General features: G+C 39.5%; 1 protein-coding gene across 1 annotated transcript in view; it reads left to right on the top strand.

Moving 5' to 3' along the window:
- tmem178bb (transmembrane protein 178Bb) overlaps positions 1-9,027 on the top strand; it is a 130,242-nt gene extending 121,215 nt beyond the window's left edge. The window contains exons 3-4 of the mRNA XM_073480906.1: positions 789-926; positions 8,777-9,027. Coding sequence (XP_073337007.1) covers positions 789-926; positions 8,777-9,027 — 389 coding nt within the window. The remainder of the gene's footprint in view (positions 1-788; positions 927-8,776) is intronic.
- The last annotated feature ends 5,574 nt before the right edge of the window (positions 9,028-14,601 follow it).

Here is a 14,601-nt window from a genome sequence, read left to right as displayed (position 1 = left end):
TCTGCTAGATGTGTAAGTAGGCAACTGTAGCTATAAATTTTGACTATAATCATTATTTCAAGAACAGGTTCACACAGTATAATCATTCAAGAGTAAAAACAGAGGCGATTCTAGGATCAGACATTAAGGAGTGCTCAGCTCTCACATGTAAAATTCTATTGTGTAGGGTTAGGGTTAGATGAAACGAGGATAAGATAAATTACATAAATTAAATATTTTGTTCCTTTCAGGGGGATGGAGAAAATTATCGAGAAAATTCTAACAATTGATAATAATTATCATCTTTTAGGGGGTGCTGAGATGAAATTTAGGTGTGCTTAAGCACCCCCAAAGAGGGTCTAAAATTGCCTATGAGTAAAAATCAGATAAGCACTGTCTGAGATGTCACATTTGATCCTCAATTACTTATTGTTATTAAGTTAAACATCAGAAAAGATTTGTCCTGACTTGTACAGACAGCTGGATGTGTGTAGTTGGTTTGGTGTAATTTGGACTCATGGTAGTTTTTAAAACGCATCATCTGATTCAATTTTCATTAGAACTGGACCAGTGCTTCTGTGACTGACACTGATGGTCTTCTTGGACTGGAAGTGCAGGAAGCACATCAGAATAGTTTTCTAGGTTGACTTGTCCTATTTCCACTGCCAGCTGTTACGTTTGAAAGGTGAGAGGTGAGAGGAGATATTTTCAGACTGAATGAACATAAAGTGTCACGTTTTCTTTCTTCACAGCTGCAGGATTCTGATCAGGTAGTCTTGTTTAACCGCTCTCCTTTTGTGTTTTCTCAGACTTGCGGCGAATGACTGCTGGCTTCATGGGAATGGCGGTGGCCATCATTCTGTTCGGTTGGATCATTGGCGTGCTCGGCTGCTGCTGGGACAGAGGCCTCATGCAGTATGTGGCGGGCCTACTCTTCCTCATGGGAGGTAAGTTGGACACACACACACAATTAAAGCTGACACAAAAAAACAAACAAAACAAAAAACCCAGAAGGTGTAAACAATTAGGTGCTAGCAGGGTTATCAGGCATGATAAACACAAAGGCCTACATGGAAATGTACCTGGAGATCTCAGTCCATGCTAGTCTGAAAAATGAAACTGAAATGGTTTGTATTTGAGCCAGAAGCTTATAGCTTCTAAAGGGATAAGTTCCATAACACGGCGAATCCAATGTGAAACCATAGGTGCTGAAATCCATTCAAGAACACATCTCCTTGCACTAAAAATAAGCACGTTAAGCAGCTTCAGTGATGTGGGGCCGAGGTTCACTGCTGGTGATTGGACTCCCAGAATGCAAAAAATTGGTCCCAGGGTCAGTTTTTTTCTTAAATATAATATCAGTTTCTTTACACACTTTGATCCAGAAGTCATTAATAAGAGGGCATTCAAAAATACAGTGGAAATATGAACCTTCAGTAGTTTTACATTTATTACAGTATTTTGAAAGCAAAGGATTAAACTGATTATGTTTCACTGGAGTAATTTGAAGCCTGTGTATAACCTTGAATTGCAACTCCCTAGCTTTGTTGGTAAATAAGTAACCTGAAGAGCTAGACTACACTCTGTCCCATTATCATTATCATTTGAGATATTCTCTCCAAAGTCAGCATCCCAGAGAGACCTGATACAAGCTGTGCATTCATTTTTTTAGATTGACAGGGCACTATAAAACCTGGTGATACGTTTTCTGGCATTAAAATTTTGAATAGCCTTCTCCACAGCTGAGAGAGAGAACCCACTGGGGTGCAACTTAATAGCAGAAGTGATAAAGCTGTGTATTTGCAGATATCTGAAAAAGTTCAAGTCAAGTTTTCTAGTTTTAGTTCTAGTTTTCTTGTCAGTCCTCAGACTTTTAGAGTATTCTGTAGGATAAAGTTGCCCTTTACCTTAAGACGAACCCATTTCTTAAAAGCGTATCAAGTGTTACGAAGAGGAACAGGGCCACTGGGACAGCCTCCAAAGAAAGCCAAGTAGATTTAGGGTCATCTCTAAACCAATGCCACAGATAACTATAAAGGCATGCAATTTGGTAACATTTAATATCTGGCATCGCCAGAAACCCCTTCCTCGAGAGGCCGTTGTATCATAGTAAGTTTCAACCTAGCCAGTTTATTTCTCTAGAGAAAAGAAGACAAAGAGCTATTTATAACCGTTTATTTCCTTGTTAAACAGACTGGAATCATTTGAAAGGGGTACAACAACCATGGAAGTATATTCATCTTTAAAAGGTTCACTCTGCCCAGGAGACACAGTGGCAAGGCTGTTCAGTGGGCCAGGTTTTCTCTAGTCCTGCAAATTAGGGGCGCGAAATTAGCTTTGTAGAGACCAGAATGGGAGGGAGTAATATGTATGCCCAAGTAAACAAAACCAGACTGGGACCATTGGAAAGGGGCAGAACAAGTTCGGGACCAGGATATGTTAGGGGTCAGGGGCATTGCCTCAGACTCAGAGTCATTAATCTTATGACCTGAAAATTGGCCCATGGCTCTAATTATCTCAACTGCTCTTGTAATAGAAGCCTCAGGGTTTCTAAGATAAAGTAGGACATCGTCTGCATAAAGGGAGATTTTATGCACAGATTTGCTGCACGGGAACCACCTCTACGCCTGTAACAACTGGATCACTCCTAATGGCCTCTGCCAAGGGCTATATGATGAGGGTGAATAAAAGGGTTGGACAGCCTTGTCTGGAGCCATGCCTCACTGTGAACGTGGGGGACCTGAGGCCATTTGTGATGTGGCACGAGGGGCAGCATATAGAAGGGATATCCATTTAATAAACTTGCTACCTAATTTAAATTTTGTGAGGACAGCCAGCAGGTAAGCCCATCCTGTTGAAGGCCTTCTCTGCATCAAGGGAGATCACTAGAGATTTTGCCTTCGACTTTGTGCCATACTGTATGAGGTTAAGGAGTCTCCTAACATTATCGCAAGAATTACGACCTATATATAATATAAAACCAGTCTGATCCACTGAAATAATATCCGGGAGGATGCCTTCAAGCCTTCTTACCAGTATTTCATTGAGTTATTTTCTGTCTACATCCAGCAAAGCAATCAGCCTATAGGAGGTGCAGTCATCTGCATCTACCTTTTTTTTAAATTAAAGAAGTATTTGCATCCATCATGGTGTTGGGGAGAGCCCTAGCCCTTCAAAGGAATAAGACAGCATATTAAAGGGGGTCAATAAGCAGGCCCTTAAAAGAGAGTGATGAGACAGCCTCCCCACAGTGTCCCTTTATTCATGACATACCTGCCTGATGTGTCAGCCTTAACCTCCACCTCTGTAAGGGGTAAGGACTTATGAACTAGGATAGCTACTCCCCTGCACTTAGAATTTTTAATTTTTAATTTTTAATGCTCACTGTCATTTAGATGAGTCCCCTGGCTCAGTGCCATCTGTACCTTCTCCTTTTTTAAATAATTAAGAATTTTCTTGCGTTTAATAGGGCCCTTAATCCCGTGGACATTCCAGGAACATAGTCTAATTGTTGTGTTATCAGCCATAATTCCACAAGATGTATGCAAAAGATCTGTCTGAATCCCCAGGTGCGTTGCATATCTACTCCGTTGCAGCTCCGGCAGTTTGGACCCTTCAGTAGCAGATGCGCAAGGCTTTTATTTCTGCTGGATGCTGGAGCACGGCGCATCAATTCAGCCAAATTCAGCAGAAAGAAGACAGGAAGTCAGACACCGAAACAACAACATAACATCCGGTTAATTTTCATAATAAAACACTCTCAAAATCTCAGAAAAGAAACAAATCCAAGCACTTATTCTACCCTTTGGTTGGGAATACTAACATCTTTTGTCTGTTTGTTGTTGTGTTTATAACACATACGTATAACTGTAGTTGCGCGTGATTCTGTAATTTTCGTGGGAACTCCTTGGTTTCGCAACTCCAGCTGTCCAGCAGTGCTGCACTCAAAATGCAGCCGGTGGGGGTTGACGGACGACGGAGCACGGAGCAAAACCGTAGTGGAACCGTTCTGCAACATATACATTCAACCAGTGGAATTCCCGGGTAAGAGTCTCCAACTAGAATTTCTCTGCCTCCTCTGGTACGACAAAGCTATACCTCCCACTGTTGAATGAAACCTGTAGCCAAGCAGGGAATAGTAGACTGTATCTGATGTGGGCAGCCTGGAGCTTGATGAAGGCTATCCGTTTTGCGACTTCAGTAGTGAAATCCGGGAAAATATGCACCATCTGTCCACAGAAGGTAAGCAGGCCCTTCTCCCTGCCCAGCTGGAGGATGTGCTGTTTCATTCTGAAATGGTGTACCTTTACAATCATAGGTCTGGGGGGAGCATTTGGACCCAAGCCTTGCCAAGAAGTGAGGCGATGTGTCTGGTCTAACATCTCTGGTCCATCAGGAATATCCATACCCAGTGTCTCAGCGAAAAAATTGGTCATAAATGACGTGACTTGTGGTCCTTCCATGTTCTCTGGAACACCAAACACGCGTAGGTTCTGGCATCTGCTCCTCAACTCTAGGTCCCCCTTTTTAGCCATTAGCAACTTGTTGCATTTCGCTAGTGTCATATTCTTGGTTTCGAGTTCAGTTATCCTGTCATCACACAGTGAGACGTGAACCAAAAATGAGTCCACAGTAGACTGTAAAGTTCCCATTGAGCAGCGGGTTTCAGCTCGGAAAGTTTCAATACGTTTGACCACCGCTGAAAGATATAGGTCATCTTCGCCACCATGTTTGGGTGATAGCGAAGGGTTAGTTTTCTTCACTAACTAGTTGAGATAGAGCTCGGCCTAGACGCTCCTTGCAAGAACGACCTTTCCCAGCCATACCGAGATGTATCTTGAGCGGTCCGAAGATTAAAAAAAAATGCAAGTAGAGCGCTAAAATGACATTTGTTACTCTATTGAAGAATGAATATGCAGGAGCTGGTAAATACGCATCTACACGCTAATCATGCTGCCACGCACACATGAGTGTGCGCATCCAGCCCCTGGATCTTCCAGGCACACACACAGAGACACACACAACTCTGCATGTCCCACTTTCTGGCAGGAGATAGTCAGTAGTAACTAACTCACACACACTGATACTGTGTGCTGCATAGCTCTGACTTGGCAGCAGGCAACTGCACACTCAATTATGATGGGCCTTGGATTAGCGCTATGCCCTACAGTTGTATAATGAACAGGCAATTAAAAAGTCAATTATGTTACTTGGCAGTAAAGTCACAAGAAAAAGGCTGGGTCAGTTTGCAGTGGCCAAATCACTGCAAGGCAGCCCACAGGGTCACAGAGCTCCCGAAATGAGGCCAAATTTAGAGCCTGCGTCTCTAACTGCTTCTCCTAAACAAAGTCTGCAGTAAAGGATTCATTGAGATGAGATAAAGTGGAAAGGTTATTAAATATATTGCTAAATATTGAACGTAAAGGATGTCAGTGGTTTGGTGGCATGTTATCCTTGTGACCTCCTGTGTTTTTTGGTGGCAAATCAAACTGAGGCCTTTTTTCTGGAGATTCATTCAAAGATTGTTCAGAGAAGGATTCAGCAGAGAAGAAGCAGAGACAATCATCCACCAAAATTCAATGTAGACACAGTAGCTTGATAAGATTGGGCTTATATCAGGCAGCCATGGCTCTGAAAGTTAAATTCCTTTTCATTTAATGTAGAGGCGATGGTGATGGTGTACTGGAGGCTCCCAGCTAATCTTTAATAACTGTAATAGAGTGATCAAGAGTGTATTCAATATGAACCTTTATTATGGTTTGCAGTGTCTTCGTTATTGTAAAAATAAATGACCATGACTTATATTAAAGTATATTAAGACACACAGCAAGTTTCCATCATATATGTTTTCTTCAAACTATGAAAAAGAAAGGGGCGCCGCCCTCATTGAGCCACAAAAAAAAGACAACTATTACATTTTTGTTATTATTATCATCATCATCATTATTATATTTTTTTCCATAATTTGGAACTATACAAAGTTTCAAGACAGTGTGTCCCGTTTTCTGAATACCGAGTCAAATCAGTCGCAGCATATATATGTCCATATATGTCCCTTTGGGGCGATTTCAATCTGGTTGAAAATGGCACAGACCGCTCTGACAGACTTCCATAGTAAGGATTCAGGCACAGCAATGCAATCTCTACGGGTTCCGGGAGGGCTTGCACTAATGTATTTTCCTCATACGTAACCTGGTGGCATTCACATGCTCCTAGGATGGTTTCACTTCCTGACCTGGAAAGTCGTTCTTTCAACTTTGTTGATTTAATTAGGTTCATTAGCTCATATTGTGGAAACAACATGGACGCTACAGAGAAGATGTGTTTTATTTTATTGCTGAGATCGTTTCAACAACATGTTGATAACTGTCTCTACTAAATATTGCCATGCGGTTGATAACTCTTTTTGCCAATTATTCTGACACCAGTCAGGTCAGCATGGCTAACGTTCCCATAACTCAGAGGACTGAATCAATCATGTAGTTAAAAGAAATACCATTCAGCCTGACTGGTTTCTTATATCTATTAGCCTATATCTGATGTTTCTGGATTGATTTTACTGCTGCATTAATGTGTATGTTGCATTTTACTGCCGTAGATGTTTAAGATCAAGCTCATTTTAACTCCTTTATATACTGTTTGTGAGTTTAATCGACAGCAATGCATCATATTCTACAAGATCATCATATGTTTGTTGGTGGCTGTCCTGTGAGAATCATGTACCTGTAAAAAGTTAGAAAAGCAGCTTGTTTTCAGCTTTGTGACGATGCATTTTATCTTTAAAAAACCGAGGAGAGTTTTTAAATAGTTTATTTTGCTTGAGAAGGACAATTTTCTCAACACACAAAGGGACATTTCATCCGAATTCAGTTCATGAGAAACATTCAAAATCAACAAATCTGGTGATTCATGGTTTTCACTGGACAGGCAGGTGACGAAAAATTATTAAAGTATCTAAAGCTCAGACAAATGTAGTGGAGTAAAATGGTAAAAACTTGCCTCTGAGATGTACTGTAGTTGAGTAGAAGCATAAAGTAGCATAAAATGGAAATATTCAAGTAAAGTGAGTACATTTAATGATTCTCATTCCCAACACTGTATTTATGTCTCCCCAACAGTTGAATTGTAAATAGATTTATTAATTGCACATTATCTGGCCACTGTTCTTTATTTTGCTCCAACAGATATTTGTCTTTATATCCAAAGGTGTCTTGAGGGTGAACTTATGTACAATACATTATGACACTATCAGCTGATTAAGGTTAATTTACAGAAGTCAAAATCAAAACAGCTGCCCCCCTGAGAGATTTGGCAGGAGCTGCCACTGGTCTCGGAAGAGATTTAACTCTCAAACAATGCATGCTGGGATGTCTGCTAAGACTGCTAAACCTAACATTCTAAGTCATCTTGATCATTGTACTAAATATTTTATATAATTAGTGCAAACAACTAATTCGAACTTGAACAACTAGTTTTTTACAAAACATAAAAGAATAATTAATGATCGCTCAAAAGTTTAATTAAAGCTATATTGGGCTTACAAACGAGGAACGAATGAGGAACTTAACGCAGTATTGCTTAATATTAAGGCCCCTGAAATTCACAGTAGTCATAGGTAATAAGGTCCTTAGTAAGTACTTATAAGTGAGGGAGGGAAAGAAAAAGAGTGCACAGAAAAAGAAAAACTGCCCTTCACCTGTTGTGTGTATTCTCTTCTTGTCTATGATATATTCTACAGATACAGACATTAAAACTGTAGTGAAATGCTGGTATGATGTCCATATGACTGTCTACAGGCAGTTTTTGGGTCTATTTTTGCAGAGAACCGCCAAGTGTGGCTGCTCTAACCCATTTACATGGACGCCAAAATGAAAAGGAGGACATCAAGCAGCGCGAGTGTGTCCAGCCTGTTAGTGAATCATAAGTTAATGATTTCTTCATAAATATCTGTGATACAAACTGACCATTTTGTCCATGAGTGGTTCCTGATACACTCTGAGTCAGCTGGTGAACAGCACCAAACTACTAACAACTCACCCATTACTAATTACTTAAACATTAGTTAATGTTTCTGTCCACCTCAAGGATTGATAATACTGAGTAGTTATTTAGTAGCCCCTCCTTACTTCATTATTATCTTAGTGGTGCATCATACTGAGGACTGAATCAATACTTCATGGGTACCTGTCCATTAGTTGACAAGTCTACTTTTCTATTTTGTTCCTGATACATTTCTCACTCATTTCATTAACTAATCATTAACTGATCATGAGCTACTCATTTAAATTGGAGGAGTTACTCATTCACTAGTGGTTAACTTGCTCTTCGTTCTTCATTCATTCCCCATTTGCTCCATAGTAACTGTTTAAACTTTTGTGTCCCTTATTGTTAAATGTTAACAAAATCTTATTTTTAATTCTTCATACAACTGGTTCTGTCTCCATAATAATAGCCTAATGCAACACAATGAATATCTATCGGAAATCCCAATTGTGCCAATCCTGCCTTTTCATGTTCTCCCAGTGCTTTCTCTCCAGTTTCCACCACCATAAAAATAATTTATATGTTAGTCAGAGCCCTTGACCCAGACACTGGCTTAGATATGAAGTTAGTGCCCTGGCGGCATACGTTTGCTGGCCACTGCTCCTCCAGGATGGGTTAAATGCAGAGAACCAGGTGGATGTCACTGGCAGACGTCAGGGGACTAACTGAGATTTAGATTTGTGGTTTTGTACCTCTCACTGTGAATGAAATTGTCTGTATTTCTCTCCTTCAATATATTGTTCTATCATTTCAGGAACCTTCTGCATCATCTCCCTCTGTACCTGCGTTGCTGGCATCAACTTCGAGCTTTCCCGTTACCCACGGTACCTGTATGGCCTGCCTGATGACATCGGCCATGGCTACGGCTGGTCCATGTTCTGCGCCTGGGGAGGTCTCGGCCTCACCCTCATCGCCGGCTTCTTCTGCACCCTGGCTCCCTCCGTTCAGCCGATACCCCGATCCACCTGCCCCAAGTCTAGACAGGAGAATGGCACTGTCTGCTAAGAAGAACCACTGAACCCCCAAATTAACAACAAGCAAACAGAAAAACTCTTCCATGTCTTCATCTGTCCACTCATCTCCAGTCTCTCCTGGTTACTGATTTTTTCTAAAATTTATGTGTGTGTTTGAAAATGGGTGTCTTGATGATCTGCAATTGTGAAAATAACAGAAAAAAACTGAAGAACTAAGAAATATTATCAAAAATATGAAGTTGTGCTTGTTTTGTTGTTGTGGGGCAGATGCTGAAATGAACCATGACCTTGAAAGGTTTCAAAGGATATTCTGGATACGCTGAAAGACTACATTTTGGATTGTGATTGTGGTTATAGCAAAAGAGGGGGAACTCAACATGGGAACTGTTTCTATTAACTGGTCTACTGTGGAGAACTCAATGAATCAGCAGTATTGGAGGAAAAGATCAAGTAAAGATCTTGCAGAAGTTTCTTATGGAGTAAGCCTCTTGAAACCTCATCCAGGATAATTCACAAGGGAATGGACCAGACATGAAACAATGTGACTTGCTGTGCCGGATCATGTTTAGTGGCCATCAGTTAACTTCAGTGTTCCAGTTTCTGAAGTCCCTCTAGTTACTTGGCAGATGTGGGCAGCGAGGACATCTGGGACCTCCACCGTTGTACATTATTGTACAGAATATTCTAGCGAAGAGACAACCAGGAATTGTCATGTTGGACCATTTTCATTCTTGTGTAGGTGCATTCCATTCAGTCTGATGATCCGATATGCCATTTAGCATTTTATACATGCGTTCCTCTTTTATTCTAAGTGTATTTTCCTTTTTACTGAACCCATCATGTTGTGAACGAATTGTTGACCGAGCATACTTTCAGAGAAAATGTCGTGTTTGTTTGATTTTTTTCCATTCTGGTCATAGAGGTAAATGTGCGTGTATGAGTGTGTGTATGTGTGCGGAGGCATTGTTTTGCGGACTCTACTGAAACCAGTTGTAAAAAGAAAATATCATAATGACAAAGTGGAGCCCTGCCTTGGGGATGTATAAAGGCAGGAGCTTTGATGAACAAAAAGACATAATGGAGAGATGTAGTATCCTGTTTAACACAACTGACTTCTGCCTTGTCATCTTTTCTGGAGATTCCCAACAGATATGGCAGATAAAAAGGATTTGTTTTGAAAGGGGGCGGCATGTTCAACTTTGTACTCTGCTGCCCTGAGCAACTGAGGAGGCTTAAGTTGTTGCATCTGATGAGAACGTGCTCTGGCTTTTTTTCCTAGGGTTCTGTGAAGATCTGCTGTTTCTCACAGCATAAAGGTTTTCATCCAGCTCTTTTTTTTCTTTCACCAACAGCCAAGAACTGGCGGGGCTTTCTTTTTAAACAGTACAGTATCAAAGCACAAGGTTATAAAGGTGTCACCCTATCAGCCGAAAGACTAAAAAAGAAAAGCGAAAAATCCTCAAGGCCTGCCCACCAATCATGGGTCAGAAATCAAAATACACTCTTGTATGGGCCTGAAAACTTCTATGCACATTAGGGAGGATGATCATAGTGCAATAAATGGGCTATTTACTCAGCAGGACCAAACACAGCAGTTAGTTGTGCAGGCCGTGACAAAGGCACAGATACGGATATCCAGTCAGCCAAAGCTGAGCTTTCAATTCTAACAAGATGACATAAACATTGAAAGGGAGCGAGACCACAGCCTTTGTGAGCCTCCATTGGAACAATCTATTAAAAACCCAACCCAATCACCAGAATAAATTTTGGCAATGTACGTTTCTGCAAAATCACAGATATTTCTTTATGTTGCAACTTCCTTTCTTTAGGGTCAATTTTCAATTTTTTTCTTGTCACAACACTGTGCTTATGCTCTGGTTAGGTTTAGGCACAGAAATCACTTGATTGGGGTTAGGAAAACACCATGGTTTGGCTTAAAATACCTGCTGTGGTTGCCACAAACTCGGCTGTTTCAAGGTCTCCTTAAAAATGTCAAGTGGTTTCTTGTTTACAAATGATGAAACACTGTGGTTCCTCATCAAAAGTTATTTAGTGGTTTTTAGAATGGTGAAACGCAGATTCGAATTGCAGTCACTGACTTGGCAGCCTTGTCGCCTGCGACTTTAACATCATCCCATCCACCTCCCAATGAAAATTGGGTAATAAACATGAACATGATATGACAAGTTTTGTGGAAATGTTAATATGGTTCATGGCCTATGATATGTACAAATTTGAACGCATCTGTAGTTTGCAGAAACGTTGACTACTAACATTTTAACCTGGTGACTGGGCTGTGAAAACCACAGTAACCAATCCAGAACCAAACCTGAGCTGGGATCAATTCAACAATAATTTCAGTTAATTACAACTTGGGTCTTATTGTGTAAGCCCTTATCCCAAATACATGAGGAAGTGTCAACATTTTGGATATGGGGACCTGCAAGAAAGTAATCATTAGTCTTTCAGAGCAGTAGAGTGTGGGAGTGGGAGTTGTGGTTAACCTGCATTTACCTATGTTGAGTGTGTTCAGCAACTACTGTCAGACACTGCCTTTATTCTAAATTGAGAAAAGTCAAATGATGTCCTACCAAGGGAAAAATGTTTAAGTTGCTAATATGCTTAATCTGAAGTGAACAACAAACAACAACAAAAAAAAACAAAAAGTAAACACATCATGTACTCCAGGAAGATGAAAAATTGACTTTTAGCCAACTCTGTCACATTTACAGCTAGTTAATAATGTGCTTTGTATCTGTCAAACAAAAATCAATAAAATAAATACTTCAAGTTCAAAATCAAGCCCAAAGTGTTTATATAGTACAAGTGTAGATTTGTGTGTCCTTGTCAGCTAACATGTTATCAGTAGCCAACACTGCAATGGTTTGGATCATCTGTATCATTTGAAAGCCAAAAGGTTTAGAATTTAAACTGTGAACCTTTTGGCTCTCGATACATCTGCATTAACTGTTGGCTTGTTTGCAACCCGTCTGATCATCTGACTATTCATGTTTCTTGATTTCTCGGACTTTGTTGTATGAACGTCGCTGTGTTCCCAGATCTCAGAAATGAACTTGTGAGTGGAACAAAAGGACCCAAGCTGTAATAAACCAGAGTTACCTGTGATAACAGAAACTCCCTGATCTATTAGCTGCTCTCAAACAACACATTTTGCTGCCCTTAACAGGTTGCAGTTATGTTCCATATTATATCAATCAGCATCTCCCTCTGATAGGTCCATCTGATAGCGCTGTGATTGTGTTGATCCTGGAACATCATAATTAAAGTTGCTCCAGGACCATCATTACTACTTATGAGAAAGTGACAAAGACTGCATTTTGAGCAACTATTGTCTCTGAATGAGTTGAGTATAGGACTCTCACAAAGGAACCAGGGTTCATATCCCGATTGGAGCTTATTATTACACTGTTGCTTATACTTTTTTTTTTACACCCAGTTGACTTATTAATTTCTGTTTCTTTTCAGTTTTCTGAAACATTTTTTTAAGGAACAAAAATACTAGTTTAGGTTAATAGGTTAATAGGTCAATTGATAGCATCTATCACCATTCCCAAAACAACATGACCGTTGCACCGTAACAGCAACACACGTACCTCATCTTTGTGGTTCCAGTTTGGTTAGGTTAAGGAAAACATTCTGGTTTGGGTTAAAATCATTGTTACTTCTGTAACTTCCATTACAAACGTACCTGTGTTACTTATTACCTTATGTATGCAACATTACCTTACTACATTAGTAAGTTAAAAGAACTCACTGTTGACTTCTGGTTTCACACTTGACACGAACAGCAGGCTCCTGAATAGCTTGCAATAGAATTGCAGCTGTAATAACTATATACTCCAGCTGCAGAGATAGCAGCATAAGAACAAAGAGCTTTCATTTTTGATCTTTATGGTAATTTTTCTTATGAGGAGAGGCTGTAGAATACACCTTTTCACAATGTTTAATGCGTGTAACTTTTCCCATGTGCATATTTTCCAGTCTTTTCTCTTAAGTTGTATGGCTTGTTCAGTTGCAATGATGGTCCTGGGGCAACACCAGTCTGGTGCAACAGTGGTATGCTTTAGAATTGGCTGTCTGCACATAATGCACAAATGGCCAGGTCACTCTTGAAAAAGAGATTTTAATCTCATTGAGATTTTAATCTTTTTTACCTAGTTAAATAAAGGCTATTTAAGTATTTCAGCGGGAGGATAACGATAGAAATTGTGTTATTATAAATTATTCAGTAATGTAGTTTTGTTTCCAAATTGATTTTACAGTGACACTGTCTTTGTGGGCTCAAAAAATACTCTACTAGGAAAGTGGGAAGAAGATTAGAGCTCAGTGTTTCAGGCAAGAGCTGATGTGTGGGTAACCAGCTTTACTTCTTCAGTTCAATGAAAACCACTCTCCCTTTTGTACCCAGCCCAACCCTCACGGAGAGCAGGGTAATGACATGTGAGTCAGTGTTTTTAATAATAATGTAATTAATGTTATCTGGAGCTATCAAACATGGTTCTGTCGATCAGATCTTTCATTTCTCATTAAGTGAGGATAATCATGTTTTATCCAAGTCTGTTTCATCATGGAGTCATTCACCCAAGCCTCCAACAAGACTTCTTAGACGAGACCAGAGAATAAGTGACAGATCATAAACTGCGTAGGTAGGCCAAGACATAATTTTATTATAACTAAATCTTATATAATATAATATAACAAAGTCATCATCATAAATTTACTGTTCAAAAGGCCTGTCCTTTGATAACGACATATCAAACCATTACCTCTGATAATGTTCTAGAAAAGAAGAGCATCAAAGAATCTCACGAAAATACAGTAATTACATTGCTGCCCCAACATAATGGACCAATAAAGGATCAAATTCAATTTCAAAACAATTCTATTATACATCTACTGTATGTAACAGTATGTATTTATTAATGTTATCTATACAAGCCAAGGGTCATCTTAACTCTTCCAATTTAATGAGGATGGGTTTTTCTTTGCAATTATGTTGTATTTTTTCTGTAAGAGATGTTGCTTTGGAGGAAAAAAATAACATTGCAAGGTACTGCTTTTGTCTGACCTCTGGAGTCTGAAAGTAAAAGTGCAAAGCTGGCAGTACCAGCAAGCTTTTGATTGATTTATAAATAGATTTCTTTCAATTGTCAAAGAGGAATTTTAGCCAGCAAACAAATAGGGAGAGTCTGATTTTTGGTAGAAAAAAATAGATTTCATGGAAACTGAATCAGTCCAGTGAAAATGATTTTATTGCTCATATCAGTTTGTGGATTTTTCTCTCTCATTTTTTCTGATAATTTTTGCATCTGAAGTTGCAGTTTATAGTTGGAGCAGCAATATATATATATATACACACACACACACATATATATATATAGTTAGTCAGTTACATTTGATGTCTACATTACAACAGCAATAGTACAACAATGTCTTGGCAAAGGCTGTTCAAAATCAGTTAACAGTGTGAAGTGTTTTACATGCATTACAGTTTAACTGAGCAAATTTACAAGTGAGATGCCACAGCAGTATTGGCTTGGATTAACCAATATATTTATTTTATTTCATCCATTACTGACCATTA

This window comes from Pagrus major, chromosome 14 (assembly GCF_040436345.1).
Source record: "Pagrus major chromosome 14, Pma_NU_1.0".
NCBI lineage: Eukaryota > Metazoa > Chordata > Actinopteri > Spariformes > Sparidae > Pagrus > Pagrus major.
The sequence above is the reverse complement of the archived record's forward strand: the minus strand, read 5'-3'. Positions and strand labels throughout refer to the sequence as shown.